General features: G+C 34.5%; 5 protein-coding genes across 5 annotated transcripts in view; 1 reads left to right on the top strand and 4 right to left on the bottom strand.

Moving 5' to 3' along the window:
* LOC104747512 lies at positions 3902–5136 on the top strand. Its single transcript, XM_010469156.2, has one exon. The coding sequence runs from the start codon at positions 4092–4094 to the stop codon at positions 4809–4811; it is 720 nt and encodes a 239-aa protein (XP_010467458.1). The 5' UTR covers positions 3902–4091; the 3' UTR covers positions 4812–5136.
* On the bottom strand, positions 8651–9812 carry LOC104747513. Its single transcript, XM_010469157.2, has one exon. The coding sequence runs from the start codon at positions 9469–9471 to the stop codon at positions 8680–8682; it is 792 nt and encodes a 263-aa protein (XP_010467459.1). The 5' UTR covers positions 9472–9812; the 3' UTR covers positions 8651–8679.
* On the bottom strand, positions 10702–11658 carry LOC104747514. The gene has a single exon (XM_010469158.1). It carries the CDS (start codon positions 11621–11623, stop codon positions 10832–10834), a length of 792 nt encoding a protein of 263 aa, XP_010467460.1. The 5' UTR covers positions 11624–11658; the 3' UTR covers positions 10702–10831.
* On the bottom strand, positions 12654–14936 carry LOC104747515 (probable inactive receptor-like kinase SSP). Its single transcript, XM_010469159.1, has 9 exons — positions 14661–14936; positions 14424–14559; positions 14092–14225; positions 13935–14004; positions 13777–13862; positions 13441–13629; positions 13192–13353; positions 12989–13102; positions 12654–12896 (listed from the first exon to the last, which is right to left on the bottom strand). Exons 1-9 carry the CDS (start codon positions 14934–14936, stop codon positions 12654–12656), a joined length of 1410 nt encoding a protein of 469 aa, XP_010467461.1.
* LOC104747516 overlaps positions 18620–20297 on the bottom strand; it is a 4488-nt gene continuing 2810 nt past the window's right edge. The window contains exons 3-4 of the mRNA XM_010469160.2: positions 19905–20128; positions 18620–19813 (exon numbers count right to left, since the gene is read on the bottom strand). Of these exons, the coding sequence (XP_010467462.1) occupies positions 19102–19813; positions 19905–20128 (936 nt within the window). The 3' untranslated portion in view covers positions 18620–19101. The remainder of the gene's footprint in view (positions 19814–19904; positions 20129–20297) is intronic.

Below are 20297 nucleotides of genomic sequence, written 5' to 3' on the forward strand. Positions count from 1 at the left end.
CAGATCTCTATTAAATATATGTTTAAGGAAACATTAGAAGAAACAACATTAGACGAGGTAATTTGTAATTGATTTCAGTTAACTTGTGATATGAGACTTTAATTTCAACTTTCGCTTATGTCTTCACGTAACAACAAAATAAAGATGATGAGGATTTGCCTTAAACAATGTCGAAGTGAATAAAATCACCAAAAGGTGATCTTTATTTTATTTTATTTTATTTTTGGTTTAAAGCCACTGAATAGGCTTTGAAGTTTGAAGGATTCGTATCATTTTCCGTCTTGTGTAGACATGACAAAAAAGGTGATTTTGATGTTAGAGGTTACCAACAGTTAAAAGCGAAATAAATCACACATTATCAGAATCTGAGGATAAAAAATCTGCAACATTAAGGAATATAATAATTATTTTATATCTCTAAACTTCATCATCTTTAATAAAAGATTACTCATGGAATAAATTCAAAACTCAAAAATGATGGTAGATCTCGGCTATTTCTGTAAGGCCACAACGGAAACAACGTCCAAACAAGTTATTGTCGTAGTTTGAAAGTGACATGTATTAATATGACTATATGAGTCTATAATCTTTAGTTGACAAATTACGTCTTGACCCAACAGAAAATACAAAGACGATGATCATTTGACCATACAGCTTACATCAAGCATGTTACTATTCTCGAAGTTGTTTAAATATTGATTGACCATTTTAATGTTAAAATATCATTTTAGTGTTTACATAAATTATCTATTTTGTAATCATAAAATTCGCCATAAATGTATTGCAAAATTCGCCATAAATGTATTTGCCATCAGTCTAAGTTTTTAAACATTTTGTTATTTAAAAAAGTAAGCATGATTAATAAAATCTATTATACATGAGGTGTAGTTTACTACTTAAGATATATACTTTTTCCCCAAAATTTGATCTCACTTTTATCAATATAAAAAAATCCAATTAAGAAAGCAAAATACAAAAAAATGAAAATCTAACAGTTAAAAAATTGTCAATGGAACAAATATGAAGATAAATCCGTGCGTAGCACGGAGCAACTCCTAGTATATAAATATATTTTTTTGACAAAGACCAAATATATCAACTAATATGGAAATAGATCAATATCTTTCTGGTAGCACATTAATTAAGAAGGATTAGAGGTATCTGATGAATACTGTTATCTATTTTACGCAAAAAAATGTATGTGATCGTTTGACGAACTACGAGTAAGCTAACAAATAACAATCAAATCATTGCCATGTGAATTAGGAAAAAAATTCAGATTCTATGTTCTTGTTTCTTGAAACGTCTTAGTTCTTTCATAGTAAAAAAAAAAGACGTTTTCATTTCTATGGATATTAGTTTTGATGTACAAAAGTGTTCCAGGGCTTAGTGTCCTAAGCTGTTTAGAGCAAAGAGAGATCCAATCCCATCTTCAAGATCTTGAATGTGTTCCAGCTCTTAGTGACTTCAGAATCTGAAAAACCTCCTTGTCCAAAGTCTTCTCGGACTGAAATTTAGAACCAATCATTGTGAATTCGTTTGTTTGTGCTTCACAAGAGACTTTTTTTCTTGTTCATTAGCTTTGTGACCAGTGAGCATTGGTCACAAACTTTGGATCCATATATAGATAGAGTCAAACAGAGGAATTGTGACAGCTTCTGCCTCTCCTAAGACAGCCAAAGATTCGTGATTCGTCGTCGCACACTTGCATGTATTCTTGATCTTGTGCTACTTTTGGAGTCTATTTTTATTTTGGATTGATTTCTTAAGGCTAATTATTTCTTCACCTCTCGGGACAAATCTCCACGCTTTTTTCTAACAATCAGTCTCTTTAAGACCCTCTTTCATCTGTGAAAAACTGTTAGAGAACATGGAATGAGGCTGCCATTTTTACATAGCTTCAAATTTTGGTTTAATGTTAAAATCAAGAGAAGGGTGTTTGTTTATGCCTTTGCTACGTCTCTCACCACTACATATATACAACCAAGGAAGGGAAACATGTGGAATCATTGTGATTATAAAGAGCGATGTTTGTGCAATGTCTCCCACCAAACACATTCCATGACTCATAATCTATAAGAAAAACAGATATGAATTTATTTACAAAAAATAAAACAGATATGATTCAGATTTTATCACATGAATTATCTTCTTTGCACATGTATGTAGCCACGTTCTAGCAACTCTGCCTCTCAATCGCAGTGCAATCGATGCATACGTACATGTGCATTTAGGATCTTGTCTGCCTCCTTCCCTGCAAATTTCTGAGTTCTCGGAATTTTCTTATAGGCTCATGTGGTTTTGAGAGTGTATAGATACACGAAATATGCTGTTATTATCTTCTCTAAGGAGACAACCATAGTGGATTGTGCATGTGGGACTTAGGCATAAGAGGAACATTGCATAAAAATTGGAGTCTTGTGATGCCAACATTTAATAATAAAGATGGCAAAAGATGATATATTTTTCATGGTATATATGTATTGAACAAGCTGGTTGATGAGGCATCTTGAGTTCTCTAAGGTCATTTGTTGATCACAAAACTTAGAAAGGAATAACAAAAGAGAGAATATGGGGGCAGTCACCCACAAGTTAAGAGGAAGAAAGCCATGGTATAGTAATTTGATGAATCTTCATGATATTGTATTTGTGCAATATGGCGAAAGGATGCTTTAAGATGCGAGAAGGTTTTTTGATGCCTCTAAAAGAATGAGGTGAAGTGTTTATGTTCCTGAAAGAACAACACATCTTTAATTTGGCTGCGTTAGGGAGAAGCAGAAAGCCATAACTATTTTTCCTCTGTTTGGTTCTCTGTTTTGCATGTTGTGAGGTTCAAAGTCATTGATCTCTGAGTTGATGAACCAGCGAGGGAGAGTTTTATTTTAAGAAAAACCTGTAGAAACTATCAGTTTTGCTCAATGTTAACGATGAATGAGATCGGTTCGTTTCTGCTCTTTGAAGATGACACAAAAATAGATGTCGCATGTATGACCGTTGCTTGGTTGTGGTCCAATTGTGGAGAATAACTGAGTTAGGTTACTTTTTTGGGTGTTACATAGGGTTTCGTTGGGTTTACACAGTTGACTCAGGTCTTTTCATGTTCTGGCCAACAACGACTAATTTAGAAACGCTAGGGTTACCAAGAATACATAGAAGCGCCTCCTTGGAATAACTACAGTTTGTATCAAGGTTGCAACAACAATAATATACGAGTTTTTGAGGGTGAACGGAGAGTCGGGGAGTCTTCTTTTATTCACGATGAATGAGATCGGAGGTTACATAGAGTTGTCTTGGTGCGACCATTACCTACGTTTCTTCTCACGGACTCAAACGTGTCGATGCCTTTTTAGCCCGATATACTCTGCAGATCTTGGTGTACACACTATGGAGAGAAAGGAATGATCGTCGCCTATGGATCTCTGGTTAGGACCTCCTAATATATAAGGGAACTCATGTCCATCATCTACGAACAAGATTCGAGATATATTGTGCTTGTGATAACATTTAGGAAGACATGACAACAGACTAGTTAGCTCACATTTGTTTCTTTGGATACTATTAAATGTTATATTACAGAAGCACATGGCATTTTATAACCTCAACGTGCCTTTATTTTTTTGTTTTATCTACAACTCTACCGTCAGCGTGTAACGAAAAGTGATTGTTGTGTAGAAGGCAGACAAGAACAAGATCCGAGTATTATGCCATGGTGGTTTATCAGTTAATTATGCATCATGGAGAGTTTATATATGCAAGAATAGTGCTGTTATCATCTCTTCCCATTGAGACAAGCCACGCGGTTTTCCATAAACTATGCCAACGCGTTGCAAAGTCGACTGTGCACATTCATTTTATCAGATCTGAGTCATATGTTTATTGCATACAGGCAATGACGTGTGTGAGGGGGAACATTGCACAGACATTAATGTTCAATATAATAACTTTATATGCAGCAAGAGATTCCTCATGTCTCTCTTTCATGATGGTGTATATAAGTAATTACCGGAGAGGCAATGAGAAGGCAGAACAAACATCTTAGCTCTCAGCATCTTCTCTTTGATCAACAACAAAGAACTTAAGATCAAGAAAAAATGGCACCATCCTTCCGTGTTCGTTCTAACAGTTTCCCTTCTAGCCTTCATCCACAAGCTGCTCATGTCGATGAGCAGTTGTCTCGTTTGAGATCGTCTGAGGAAGCCTCAACATCTTCTAGCTCCTCTATCTGTAAAAGACTTGACAACATTCAAGAGCTACATGAGTCTCTTGACAAGCTTATCCGCCTACCAGTTACCCAACAGGCTTTAGCTCAAGAGCAGAATAAGAAAGCTGTCGAGAAACTTCTTGACGGATCTCTCAGGATCTTGGATTTGTGTAACATTTCCAAGAATGCTTTGTCGCAGATGAAAGAAGGTCTCATGGAGATCCAATCCATTCTACGAAGAAAGCGTGGAGATCTATCGGGAGAGGTCAAGAAATATTTAGTCTCAAGAAGATCCCTAAAAAAGTCATTCCAAAAGGTCCTCAAGAGTTTGAAAATCAAACAAGACCAACAAGAGTGCAATGACAAATCTCTTGCTATGTTTGGAGAAGCAGAAGCTGTTACAATGGCTCTTTTTGATTCTCTATTCTGCTACATGTCTGGATCAAAGACTTGTGACAAATGGTCACTCGTCTCAAAGCTAATGAACAAGAATAAGGTTTCAAGTGAGACGCAAGTAAATGAATTCACAAGAGTTGATTCCAAATTCCAGTCCGAGAAGACATTGAAGATGGATGATGTCCAAATCAACCAAATTTACAGTTTAACTTAAACCAACCAAATTACAGCGCCAAGATTCCTCTCTAGAATACTACAAGCATCTCTCAATTTACACGTTTACAGCAATAATAGCTCTGTTCATGTCTAAATGGTGGGAGACAATGGAAATGATTCAGCATTAAAATAAGTAAACCGTGTGATTTCACATGCCAAAACCAATGAATTAGGATCTTGTCTATATTATATTCTTGAAAACAGACTTGCACAAAAATGAGACATTGTTTTAAAGCCACTCGTGCTTAAATTTAGTTATCGATGGAAGGCTGACATGTGAAGATGAATGGTGGGAGACACAATACATGTTTAGTGTATACATTAAAGTAAGTCCACGTTGGGACTTTAAACATTGCATATAAAAAGTTAAAACTCATGCACACTGAGTTTAAAGAAAACATTTTTTCATATATAATAGGCTGAAATACTCAAATGTTACTCATTTTAGGTAATATTACCAGAATCTACAAAAAACTTTTTTATTACTAGAATGTTTCGGGTATTTTCAAAATACCCAGCGTGTCCCTCTTTTATGTTACCGGAAAAAATATAATTACAAAAATACCATTGCCACGTCAGACGCCACGTCAGAAATCGCTGACGTGTAACCATAACTCAGCCGTAACGCGTTACATAGTATGTTGCGGCTGAGTTATAGGTATATTGCGGCTGAGTTATCGGAAAAACATTTGAGTAAGAGCGGACGGCTGACTTATTAAAAATCTATCTGAGTTATGTGCATAAGTCAGTCAAGGGTTACAGCTGACTTATTAAATCTGGCTGAGTTATGCGCATAACTCAGCTGTAGTTACGGCTGAGTTTTCACCCGATGGTTGAGTTGTCAAAATTTTGGCTGAGTTATCACAACGACACGGCTGAGTTGTCAAAATTTTGGCTGAGTTATCACAACGACACGGCTGAGTTAATCTTTTTCGCCTGGCTGAGTTATGAAAAACGGCTGACTTATGAGATGTTGTTACGGCTGAGTTATGGTAAAAAAATTATAACTCAGCCGTCATAGGCTGACTTATCGACAACTCAGCCGTTTGACGGCTGACTTATTAGCAAAAGATTAATTACTAGAATGTTATTCAGTTACGGCTGACTTATCAAACGATAGGGCTGAGTTACATATTTTCAGTTGATGAAGCGGCTGAGTTTGGCAGCAATTTTTTTTGCTTTTTAATTACTGTAATGTTTTTCATGTTGTGGCTGAGTTACATTGTTAACTAAACTTCTTTGTTACATTGCAAATTAAAAAATTAACTACATGCATGCCATAATATTTAAAATCTTATCATATTTAGGTCTATGTCTATTTTCATTTCAAATAATAATAAAAAATAATAATTTAGGAGAAATAAAATAACTAATTAAAATAGTTTNGAACAAAAGACCCAGGAAAGAAGAATACGTTTTCATATTATTGAGAAGACCCTAAACGATAACTCAGCCATAACTTTACTATAACTCAGCCAACCCTCAAATTAGAATGACTAAATAACCGACCAAACCGAACCGAACCGGAAACTATTTTTTCCATTATTTTCGGTTAATTACGGTTATATTCGGCTTGCTATCGGTTATATTAAGTTAATCGACCTAATTTGGGTAACATTTAGATTATTTATGGTTATATATTCATTTAACCGACACATAACTGGAAATAACCGAAAAATAATTTCAAAAATTTTATAATTTTCAAATGATTATCATATTAGTATATCCAAATTACCACCTTAAACCAAACACAATATAACCAAAACCAAACTGTTATATTAAAACCCATAATGTTGGAAATATGAACTCTAAACCTCAAACCCTAATCCTAACCCTAACCCTAACCCCTAAATGTCATGTTTTGAATGTTTTACACATTTTGATCAGACTGTGTAAAAATCAATCTTTGTCTATAATTATTACTTTTTATTGCTTATAATGATTGTAATATTCATTTTTTCATTCTATAAATTAATTTTGAGTTATAATAATTCTAATTTACAAATATTTCATAAGTCAGTCGTTTATGTAGATAACTCAGCCATATCAGTCAATTGTTTGAGAAATACTTTTATTAAAAAAAAAACAATTTTAAATTCAAATTCAAATTTTGAATTCCTTTTAAATAAAAAATCGCTAAAATCTCATTTATTACGCGTGTCGTTCTTAACAATAAACATAATTATTGTTTGTGTCTCCCCAACAACATTTTTTGTATTCTCGAGAAGGTATATAATAAATTAATATATCTGTTGCATAACTCAGCCACAACTTTACCATAACTCAGCCAACCATCAAATTAGAATGACTAAATAACCGACCAAACCAAACCGAACCGAAAAAAATAATTTTTCCAATTTGGTATTTTTGAACTGGTATGTTTGGTTAATTTCGGTTATATACGGCTTACTATTGGTTATATTAGGCTAATCTACTTAATTACAATATAATTTGAGTTATTTATGGTTATATATTAATCTAACCGACCTATAACCGAAAATAACCAAATTTTTTTTTGATTTTTTAAAAATATATTCAAATGGTAATAATATTAGTATATCCATTTACCACCTTAAACCAAACACATTAAAACACATTAAAACCAAAAAAAAAAAAAAAAACAAATAATGTTACTCATCTGAACCCTACATCTCAAACCCTAAACCCCAACCCTAACCCTAACCCCTAAACGTCATGTGTTGTATGTTTAACACATTCTGGTGAGAATGTGTAAAAATCAATTTTTCTTTATAATTATGACTTTTTATTGGTTATAATAATTGTAATATTCATATTTTAATTGTAAATTTAAATATTGAGTTATAATAATATAAATTTACAAATATTTCATAAGTCAGCCGTTTAAGTCAATAACTCAGTCATCACTTCGTCGGAATTTTTTTATTTTTTTTATTCGAATTTTGAGTTTAATTTTTTAATTATTTTGTATAATATATTATGAAAAAATTAACTTTATAAATTTATTACACCAGTGAATCTGAGCAGGCACAGAATTATAATTACTATTAATATTATAACGTTTGGTGGTTATATACTTTGTTTGCGTGATAGTTACTAGAAAAACACACAGCTCAGTTGGTTAATAACCCGTTTATTCACTCGTTTTTCATTGATTTTTTTGTTAATTCAACTGTTTTTGATAGCCCAGTATTAGATCTAACATATATCGTCCTATTTTCAGTAAAAAAGATCAATTTTTTTTGTTTTCCCGATTTTACAACCGATTAAGTTTTTTTTTTGGGTTGTGACGTGGAAAATCGAAAATGATGTGTATTTTAATTTGCTGATGTGTATTTATTTTTATTTTTTTACTCAAAATCGAAAAACAAAACTCAAGGAGTAAATTGTAGTTACCTCCAGGTCACTAACCATTTGAGTAATTTTCAAAAGATTTATAGATATAAGTAATAAACCAACTTTTGAATAACATTTCAGTAATTCTTTCTATATAATAACTTGCTCAAGGAAACCTCACGGAGACTTTGAAGTTTCATCTCTCTTAATTATGGTTTCTTGAATTACTTCAAATGTTTCCCACCATACAGACATGAACAGAGTTATTATTGCAAAGAACGTGTGAAATTCGAAAAACTTCACCAATAATGAGTCCATACAGCGTCATTTAGGTGGATTGAAGTTGTTGACGTAATTTTTTTGTTACCATGTTTAACCTGTGAACTTTAGAGGTTCAAGATATAATTAGAGAATTTTCTGATTTATTGTTTATAGGATGAACTTGTTTGTTGATGTTAAAAGAGTCAAAGATAAAAAAAAAAAATGTGTTTGGAATTGAGACTTGAATTTGTTTCTATTAACTTTTCTTATATGTACAAAATCTTTAGACTTTAATGGCCAAAGCTGTTGAGAATCGACACTCTGTATTTAATTAAAGATTTAGATAATGATTCAAGTCCATCTTCAAAATCTTGAATGCATGACTCTAGGATCTGAACATCCTCCATTTTCAAAGTCTTCTCGGATTGGAATTCGGAGTCAACCTTAGTGAATTCGTTTGATTGCGCTTCAGATGTAATTTTCTTCTTGTTCATTAGCTTTGAGACGGCTGACCATTTGCTGCAAGTCTTTGATCCAGACATGTAGCTAAAGAGAGAATCAAAAAGAGCAATTGTAATAGCTTCTGCTTCTCCGAAGACAGCCAAAGATTTGTTGTTGTTGTCTTCGGCTTGTGAAACCTTGAGAGACTTTTGTAGTTTTTGGAAAGTCTTCTTGAAGGACTTTCTTGAAGCTAAGTATTTCTTGACTTCTCCTGATAGATCTCCGCGCTTTCTTCTTAGAATCGATTGGATCTCCATAAGACTTTCTTTCATCTGTGACAAAGCATCCTTGGAAATATTGCAAACATCCAAAATCCTGAGAGATCCATCAAGAAGCTTCTCAACGGTTTTCTCGTTCTGCTCTTGACCTAGAGCGTGTTGTGTAGCGGGTAGGCGGATAAGCTTGTCAAGAGACTCGTGTAGTTCTTGAAGGTTGTCAAGTCTTTGACAGATAGAAGAGCTTGAAGATGTTGAGGCTTCCTCAGAAGATCTTAATCGGGCCAACTGCTCATCGACATGAGCGGCTTGTGGGTGAGGTATCGAGGGGTAACTGTTAGAGCGAACGTGGTAGGAGACAGCCATTTTTATTGATCTTAGGCTATAGGTTATTGATCAAGAAGAATATGTTGAGAGAGCTTTAAGATGTTTGTTCTGCCTTCTCCATGCGTTTCTGGTCAATACATATATACATCATCAGGAAAGAGAGGAGAGACGAATCTCGTGGTGGTTAAACAATTGGCATCTCATCAGATATGGAAAATAAAAATAATGGATCAAGATCTCCACCATATCAGTTCTTTGTCTCTCTCCAACCAACCCTCACAGCTCAATTCTTCATTTACTTATTGCACTGAGTTGAGTTCCATTGCACGAGGGACTATTTACAAACAGATAGAGCTGGCTTGTCTGAAATCGAAACTCACCCTTATCTCTGTCCTGTATACTTATAATAATGTTTGTTACTTTTTAAGATGTAAACAAAAATACAAAGATTTAGTCAAGGCAAAATTATATATAGAACATGAAGAAAGTTACATTACATGAAAACATCAATAAACCAAATTCGTTTCAATTTAGTTCTTTATAGACTTGCTCAAGAAAAGTAGCTTTTGTCATGTTCAGTGGTCTAATGTTATGTAAGAAGACAAATAAATGTAATCTTTCATAGAAAAACGTAATTTGACATTATGTTACATGCACGCTTGGTTAATGTTAATTATATTAAAATCTTCATATGTTAAATCAGCTGTGATAATAATGGTGATTTGGTGGAGCGAAGCGAGATCTCTATCCCTAAATAATAGCATGTGAAACAAATCGTGTGGAGGTTGTCTTCAAGAAATTAAATAATATCATTATCTGTGCATACGATAATGCAATTTTTGTTATCTTACAAAATGTCTAACCACACGAGCACTGTCCAATAGCTTCTGTCAATTCCAGCTTGGCTTTGCCTTCTCCTCCATCAGAATTTTTTTGTGAATATTTATAAGTTTATCCGTGTACTATATAATAACCTGTTTCCAGTACCGCACACGCTTGCATTGCAGCATATGATTATACTAATCAAAGGGAAGACAACTGTGATATAGATGAAGTAGGGGCAAGATCCATAAACGTAGATCACGGCATGTGAACACATCCACCTAATAAAAGTTTTGTGGATCTTTTTAAAATTTCGAATAAACGTGTAGAGATTCAAATATGCCACATGATATGTCAAGAAAGCACATGTTTATTTCTTCAGGGCAGTTAAAAAAATGTTTTCACCGTTAGAAAACTCTTATGAGTTTTTTGGTAACAAGATTGAGATGATTAATTTGGTTCTTTCATAAGGGAGAAAGATAAAGAGATATAACAAAGAACTACTTAATTGTATTTGTTGTTTTTGAGATCACTTTTACATTAACTTTCTACACAAAAATATTGTAGGCACTCATTTTTAGTGGCCTAAAATGTTAAGGAATGAGACTCTATATTTAATTAAAGACTTTGAAAGTGATTCAAGTCCATCTTCAAGATCTTGAATGCATGACTCTAGGTTCTGAACATCTTCCATCTTCAAAGTCTTTTCTGATTGATATTCGGAATCAACCTTCGAGAATTCGTTTGCTTCGGCTTCACTTGTAACTTTCTTCTTGTTCATTAACTTTGAGACGACTGACCATTTGCTACAAGTCTTTGATCCGGACATGTAGCTGAAGAGAGAATCAAAAAGAGCAACTGTAATTGCTTCTGCTTCTCCAAAGACAGCCAAAACTTCATCGTTGTTGTCTTCGGCGTGTGTAACCTTCAAAGACTTTTGTACTTTCTGGAATGACTTCTTAAGAGATTTTCTTGTGGTTAAGTATTTTTTGATCTCTCCCGATAGATCTCCGCGCTTTCTTCGTAGAATGGATTGGATTTCCATGAGACCTTCTTTCATCTGTGACAAAGCTTCCTTGGAAATGTTGCACACATCCAAGATCCTAAGGGATCCATCAAGAAGCTGCTCGACGGCTTTCTTGTTCTGCTCTTGAGCTAGTGACTGTTGGGTAGCAGGTAGGCGAATAAGCTTGTCAAGAGACTCATGTAAATCCTGAAGGTTGTCAAGTCTTTTACAGATAGAATAGCTGGAAGATGTTGAGGTTTCCTCAGAAGATCTCAAACGGGCCAACTGCTCATCAACATGAGCAACTTGTGGGTGAGGTCTTGAGGGGAAACTGTTAGAGCGAACATGGAAAGAGACAGCCATTTTTGTTAATGTTTAGATTTTTGTTATTGAGAGAGTTTAAGATGTATGTTCTGCCTTCTCATTGCCTCACCAGCCTTACATATATATACACCAGAAGGGAAGAGAAAGAAGAGGAATCTTTTGGTGCGTAAAATATTCATATCATTAATAAGATGTTTGTGCGTTACACCTTTTACTAGGTGACAAGAGGCATCTCATATAATATAAAAGTAATAGATCAAGATCTCCGTCATTGTAGCTCTATGTCTCTTTCTAACCATCCTCACAGCTCAACACTTCGTTACAATTAAGACATGTCTCCTATTCCATTTTGCACGAGTGACAATTAAGACATGTCTCTTATGTGTCTGTACAATGAGCTGTTAGAAGGATGTGGCTGGAGAAGATTACAAAAGCTCTCAACAGTTAAATGTAATATAACCTCTATATACTAAACTCAGATCTTGTCTACTTTTCCTCTCAGCAACCACAATACGTGTGAGTACGGAGACATGAGATTACAACCCGACCACAAGAACGAGACATGAGATCTTTAATATATGTGACAAACTTTGACACATCCATTTCTTGCCACACTTGTGAGTTCTTGTTCTTGAATTTTGTTGATTGAATATTATCTAAATCCAAGACAAGAGGGTTGCATACATCTTTCCTGTTTCTCTTCTAGTTTCATGCATGATTGCTATACATTTAACCTTTTGTTAAAGAGTTAAGCTCAGAAGTCTACGTGCAATCTCCATAACCAAACATTGGATCTTTAAACAAAGAAGAAAGGAAACTAAATGAATGAAGACTTTCTTTTCTCTATCTATATATACCCAAGTGCTGTCTCAAAATTAGTCACTGATGCAAAAGATGAAAATGAAGATTCACATAAAAAAAAAAAAGGTTTCAGCTTATTATAATTCTAAACTCAGAATTTATGCAAGACTTCTCTCAATCAGAAACAAACAAAAATGTCACGTCTATTATTTGATTATTTCACATTTTATCCTAAAGGAAAGGAAATATGCAAAATCAAGATTCTTTCTCACTGGTGCTTTCTCTTTGCTTCAAGAATAGCTGCTTCTTTCAAAGTATTAGTAGAGTCAATGTTCATGTTGAGTTTGGCTAAGGCCACAGACTGCAAGTAGAAGGCGGTTGGCCAATCAGGGTACACACTTTGTGCAGTCATCCCATCAAGGAGGGCTTTATCTGGCTCATTGCAGAATAGATAGCATAGACTACGCCTTGCATAAACACTTGGGTACACCATTGACCTAGCCTCAATGAACTGTGGACAGAAAACAGAAACAGATTTAGATATAGAGATTCTACTAATATGCATGCTGAAAGTGAAAGGGAAGAGAATGTTATAATAACTACCTGAGAATAACAGTCGATGGCGGGTTTAAAGTCTTGCTCTACAAAGGCTTGATCACCTTGTTTACGTACATCTTGAAGTTCTTTCACCTCTTGTATCCATTCTTCGAAAGATAACTTGGCTCATGAACAAGTACAAGAATAGTTGTTAGCCTATTTGATGCCAAATAAATTGTAGTCATGTTTAAGTTGATGAGTTTGGTTACCTCGATGAAATCCTTGTCATCGTCATATGCTGTCGACACCATGATTTTATGAATAGATGCAAGGTCCATTCTCGAACAAGCCTCTCCTAGTGGCGAAATACGAGTTGATGATGATACCTCCTCTTGTTGCGTTGTCGTTTCAATCACTTCATCAGAGGGAGCCTACAAGCAGGAAGATCAAGTTTAACATGAATACAAGATTTCAAAAAATAACAAAGCATGAAATTATGAATATGATAAAGTCATTACTTCTGCTCTAGTTAGCAAGGTTTCAAGCTCTGCAACAATCTCTCTTGTGTTGGGACTCTCTTGATCCTCGTGCTGCAAACATTGAATGGCGAGATTGAGAACTGCGGTAGCTTCATCCATGGAGAACCTCCCCTTCAGGTATGGATCCATCAACTGAACAAGAGTCTTTCGATGTATCATCTCAGGAGCCTAGAAGCATGATAATAACAACTAATTAATCGGCTTTTATGTGTATTCTATTGCAAGAAATGGACAATGGTAGATAACTTTATGATTACAGTCACAGTCAAGATGAATGGTTGATTCACACAACTAAGAAAGCAAAAGATTACTTACATGGCTTGGAGGAATTTGCTTTCCACTTATCAGATTCACAAGGATAGTACCAAATCTGTATGTCATATTATGAGGGTTCACACTTCCTGAAATGAGAATATAACATCACATTTTAATAGTGATAATAATATATAAAGAGAGAAATGCGTATTTATTACCTGTTGTTGTTCTTTGATCATCATTGATCTTCTTCACCAAGCCGAAACAAGAAAGACATGCATTTCCATCCTTCGATTACACCATTAAACAATTTAAAAAAAAACATTTTAGCATCACGAGAAGGCATATACATAAGAATGTTTGTCTTATGTATACCTCATCAAATAGAACCTTGTAAGCACTTAGATTATTGTACGAAGCAAAGCCTGCCGTATTGCAATAACACAATGCCTCAGCTACACCATAGGCTACTCTCAACCTCGTAGGCCAATCCATGGTTTGATGCTTCCCTATGAAGCAAAACAACAACAACAAAAATGCTAGCAAGTTCAATCTGATTCAATCAGTTCCTACAAGCAATATACATTGATATATACCATCACAGCATGTCATATAGACCAACATTGTAACCTCACTATATATCCCCAGATACACAAAACCTAAAATATGAAATAAATTAAATAAGATATGAAGAGAATGAATCATACGCTGAAATAAACGCTTAGCAAGAGTATCATTTGGCATGAAATCTGCGACAAGAAGCCTTTTATCTCCATCACAACAATATCCAATCAAATTGACGATTCTCTTATGTCTTAAACTCCCAACTCTTTGTGCCTCTTCCTGACAACGTTTCGAGAAACATAATAACCAAACCCATCAAAATTAAAAGAGAACAATAACCGTCACATAAAAACATTTTCAGACAAAGATAGGTTACGTACCACAAATAGGTTAGGGTCACGCCAAACCGTGCTATTAAATCTCTTGACAGCGATGACGCTACCATTTTGCAAACGACCCTTGAAGACGATATCGGAGCCATGCTCCGTAACAATGTTTTCGGGACTAAAATATCTGGTGGCCATCTTGAGATCGTAGAAAGAGAATTTTGTTAATGGTGGATCTTCTCTTCTGCCGTTTCTGGGTTCGGAAGATGCATCGGTCGTCTGGTCTTGAATAGGATCTACAGTTGAAGGCAATGAGTAACAACAACCCATGATTCTTCAGCGGACAAGGGGAGAGATTCACAACTATTCCTTATTGTTTTATCTGATTCCTTGTTTGGTCTTTGCAGTCGTTTGACTAATGAAGCTTAAGTGTCTCTTTGTTGCCAAAGACAAAGAGTCTGATTTTATAGCATTATGACCATTATTCTCGTGCCAAAAATAGAAGAGACCTTCTTTCTTTTTTGTCACTCAAGGGTTTTTTTTTTAATTATTCTTTTAATTCGTTTTTACTAGATGAATATTCGTGCTATACGCGCGCCTTTTAGTTTCAAAATATATTCTTTCGTCATTTTTTTTTTCTAAAGTTTTTATTTCAAAATTTTTAAATTAAATTTTGATAAGTATTTCTATTTTTTATACTTTGGAATAAATTTTAATTATAAGTTTTTGATTTGCATTGACTTGGAGATGTCCTTGTAAATATGTTGCTTTTTTGAGATATATCTGAATGTGTAGGATTGAAATTAAAAGTTTGCAAGTCTTTTAAAAGTGTAGTCAATATGAATCAATGTTGTGGCTATTATAAAATTTAACAAATAAGCTAACATTATAAATGTAAAGAATGAAAAAAACATTATTTTTGTTTTTCCTTAAAAATACTATAAGGTAAAATTTTTAATGCAAAAAATATTGAACTTTTAGGGTGAGGGTTTAATTTTGCAGTTCAGGATTCGTTTCAGAGTTTAGGATTCCATATCTTTGAAATTTTATTTTATTTACCTATATAATATTTCTATAAATAGTTAAGAATAATATTATCGTCACTTTAAAAAATTTAACCACAATATATTCAGGAAAAACAAATCTAGGGTTTTTTAGAATGATTATGAAATAAATCAATAAATGAAGTGATCGATTAATAAAGAGGACACGCATTTTCTTGCATGACAGATGGTAAATTTTAGAAATGTAAAATAATTTTCCTCCAAATAAATGGTGAAATAGTTATATGTTTTATTTACTCAGACAACTTTTTCTGCATGTTGACCAAATGGTTTTTCTCTATTATGTCACTTGTAGTTTAACCCTAATTGTTTCAATGTCAACTTCCACAGTCGTCATGGCCGATCGAGGCTCAAATTAGTGGTGTTTAGTGATCTTTCTGATAGACTCTTAAGTTCTCTTAAGTTCATACAAATAAATTGTTCTTTAATTTCGCTTTACTTTCTTTAAAAACTGTATGAATCAGTGCCATAGCTTGTAATTAGGCCTGGGCGTTCGGGTTCGGATCGAATATTTCGGAATTTTATGTTTTTGGGTTTAGAGGTACATGATCTGTTCGGGTTGGATTCGGATTAACTGAAGTTCTCCAAACTTAAAATTTTAGTACTCAAATTTGTCTAAATTATTCAAAAATACCTGACCTATCTAAAACCTTAAAGTATTTTTATCTAAATTTATTAAAAATAGTTTAAAGGAAGTACTCAAAAATATATAAAATATCCAAAAATCTGAATATTTTAGACACTTACATTATTAAAATTATTAATATATTACTACTATATATTAATATTCTGAATATAATTGGATATCCATTCGAATTCCGGTTCGCATCGGGTTTGGGTTTTCGGATTTAGAAATTTAGAACCCATTCAGATATTTAAAAATTTTGGATACGGATTTGGATTGGATTTTTCCGAATCGGGTTTGGATCGGATTTTTGGATCCGGGTATTTTGTCCAGACCTACTTGTAATCGTCATTATGTATTTTAGTTGAAAGCCCTTTATAAAAAAATGACCATGCAAGTAGTTTTGTGTTTAATAAAGGTTATCAAGTAAAAGTTACCAGCCTATTAGAGTTTATATCTCTGGTCTAGTTTCAGTAAATTCTACTGTACCATATATTCGGTTATTATGTTGGTTTAGAAACTTGTATTTATGCTTTATCGTGTACACATTTTTAATTCAATGAAGTTTGTCTACATGGCTAGTTGAAGAAGAGGATTACACCTTGACTAGTCTCTCTAATATCCAGTTTCTGAAAGTGCCAAAGTCTTTCCACATGGAGGAAAACGAGACTGTTGATTTGGGAAAACTTTCCAACATCTAGTATTTGACAAAAACATTGACTTGTCAAGGAAAAAAAAGAGTCAAAAACTAATTTATAACGGTTATCAACAGGAAAAAAGAAAAAAAAAGTTAATAACAATATTTCCTAATTCGTGTAGTCAATGTTTGATTATCTCAAATGTGCTAATATATTTCCAAAATTTATTAATTTTCTTAGTATTTTTAAGTTTTCCTAAATTACTAAGAAGAATAAGAAAATGAGGGAGTCAAACTAATTAATATGTTTCCTAGATTTTGATGATTCAACATCCCCCCTTGCAATACTTTTTTTTGTATATATATAACCAAATATTTTGCTGGCATAAACACTACTCTCTCTACATGTATCTACTTCAAAAGTTCTTGTGATTTTTCAATAGAATCATATTTTTTTCCTTTGAATCATACTTTCTCACATTATACTTTTTCAACCTACAAGGCTACCACAGTATTACAAATTACAATGGTCCATTGCTTCAGCTACACAATATGAAGATGCTACTCGCAACTGCATTGCCTATCCCATATTGTATAGCTGAAGCCCTGGTTTTTGTAATATGTAATGGGGTAAAATAAAATAAAATAAAAATGCTTTGCATTTGTAATTTGTTTAGTACTTAATACATCTTTGTTTTGCATCTGTTATAATCACAAATGTTTTTAATTTTTTCAGTCAACAATAGGGTCTCGCAGCTCTCATTCAAGGTGTGATCGTAGCAAACGTATCAAACCATGGGATGGGCATATTGTTTTTTAAGATTGTAGAGAACATATATGTAAAAAAATATATATATATATATATATATATATATATATATATCAGAGGTTCAATGGCATGTGTTGTAAATATGAAATATTGATAAGGGTTGGAAAGTCTTGTGAACAGTAAAATAGTAAAAATATAGAATTTGCTAATTGTAAATAGTGATTGTATTACTTTTACAATTATGTTTTGAAAACTGTCTAAAATGCCAAATATCTCTATAGTTAAAGGCTTGGAGCTTTGAATTCTTGAACCTTTCATCGAGAATATTACCCGAACCGAGAATTCTGAACCGAACTGAACCGAAATTTTCGGTTTTCGGTTCGGTTTTGGTTAAGAAAAGAAAACCGATCGGAAGGAGTTATAATATGTAATCGGTTATCGGTTCAGTCGGTTCGGTTCACCCTAACCGATCGGTTACCCGAAATTACCCGAATTACCTGCATTACCCGAAATTACCCGAAATTAACCGACCCGAATTACCCAAATTACCCAAACTACCCGCAAATAACCGAAATTACCCGAATTTACCCGAAAATAACCAAGATTTTTGACCCGATTTAACTTAAATAACCAAACTAACCAAAAAAATAAAAACTTCGGTTAGTTTCGGTAACCAAAAATAATAACCAAAAAACCCGATACCCGAACCGATCCGACCCGTTATTTAAATCGGTTATTTTCGGTAACACTTCCCAGATTCCGAACTACCCGACTATCCGAATTACCCAACTCGAAGTATCCGACCGACCCGAATTTCGCAGGCCTACTTTCATCCCTACTAATGTACTGCCTCTTTGTGGTATATAGGATAATCGCAGACTAGTTTAATCACAGTTCCCAAATTAATAAAACCAAACATAAATAAATCCGTTTTAAGTTTTTTGTTCATAGATTAAATAAATGTTGTGGAACATAGTAACGTTTTACAAAATAAATAAAGCTATACAAAATTGGGTACTTCACATCATCACTTGTGCCAAAGTATCTTACATTTTTTCTGAACCATGGAATCGATCAACCAACCATCCCCTTCCTAGATAGGGCACGGCACGCACCCACCCACATACGTTACCCGAGCACTGTCCCATTTCTCTATCCCATGTCTACCGCAGAGCAGTTCTTGGCCGTGTCTGAGGAAGATGATACATTAACTTCCCAGTGCCTTAGATACCAGCCATACATGAACTGGGTGACCCAATTTGGGTCTGGTACTCTAGACTATTGACTGCAGAGCTGAGTCATGGCAGATCATGCATCATGGCTGTCTGTAGCACGTGAATCAACTCCCAAGTTTATTGATCATCTTTTGGTCATGCAATATTTTCCTCCATGGTTTTCCATTAGTCTTCATCTGTTTCCCGAGAGCCGCATTCTTCTTCAGCACGATGCAAGAGATCCTCATAAGCTTTCACAGATTCCTCTGTAAATCTCTCCAAAGCTTCAAATATACGTTGAAGACTACCCTGTAAACTCTCGTTACTAGTGTCGCTTTGGTAGACAATGTTATCCTCGCACTGACCAACCAGAACCATTTTCCTTTCCAGTTCTTGAATCTCTCTCTGTATTCTCTGTTCCTCTCGGTCCATATTCCTTGGATCACCCAGCCCTGTCATCCTCTCTCGGGTTTCTGACCTATCTTTTTCCCAAAGATGAAGCACACTCGTTGTGAAACGGCGTATGGCCTCGATAACTTCCATCTCTGATATTCTATCTAGAGCTTGTTCCCACTGGTTACAGATCACGAAAATCAATGGAGCCCCAATACGACCAGGTGAAAATGGAACGAACCCATCAGGAGTTTCCTCAGGTTCATAGAAAAGACACTTCATAAGCCAACTATTCAGCTCTCTTACAAAACCCTTTTGCGCACTGACCCAGTTCGAGAATCCCACAATCCAATTTATAAGTTCATGCCCAAGCGTCCGTGTAGCTTCAAGATGATCATCACCGAGTTTTTTGCTCACTTTTATGGGGCCTAAGCCTCTGGCTTCCTTAATAGCCTCACACTGACTTCTGTGGCACTCAAGCATGGATTTCCACATTCTACTAAGCCTGAAAGAAGGAGTTGACATCTAATGAGAAACCAGTACAAAACACAAGATCATAGTATAATACGATTGCATTTAAACTTCATCCAGCGTACCCTTGGATCAATTCATTCAGTTGCAGCCATAGCTCTTCGTCTCTTATCTTGATAATTGTCACGGATATTTTGTCAACAACTTGAATCGAAATCCTTATCTTTGAGGACAAACTTCTCACTAATTTTCGTGTTGAATCTACTTTTAGATCCTCAGCACCTCTTTCATCCAGACGCTTCAGCTTCCTTAACTTTTTCTCATGGGTTACACGCAGTTTTTCCTCGGCCTACATGCACAAATATGTAGTTCAAACCTTGACTAGAGAGAGCTAACCAAAGAGATCACATCTGACTATCCTAAGAGAGACAATTTCTGTTTGAACATACCTTGACTTCCTCATAAAGCTTCTTCTCCCAGAGATGGAGCTTGTGCAATGTCGAAGAAAGTTTCCGAGA

Source organism: Camelina sativa, chromosome 15, assembly GCF_000633955.1.
Source record: "Camelina sativa cultivar DH55 chromosome 15, Cs, whole genome shotgun sequence".
Taxonomy (NCBI): domain Eukaryota; kingdom Viridiplantae; phylum Streptophyta; class Magnoliopsida; order Brassicales; family Brassicaceae; genus Camelina; species Camelina sativa.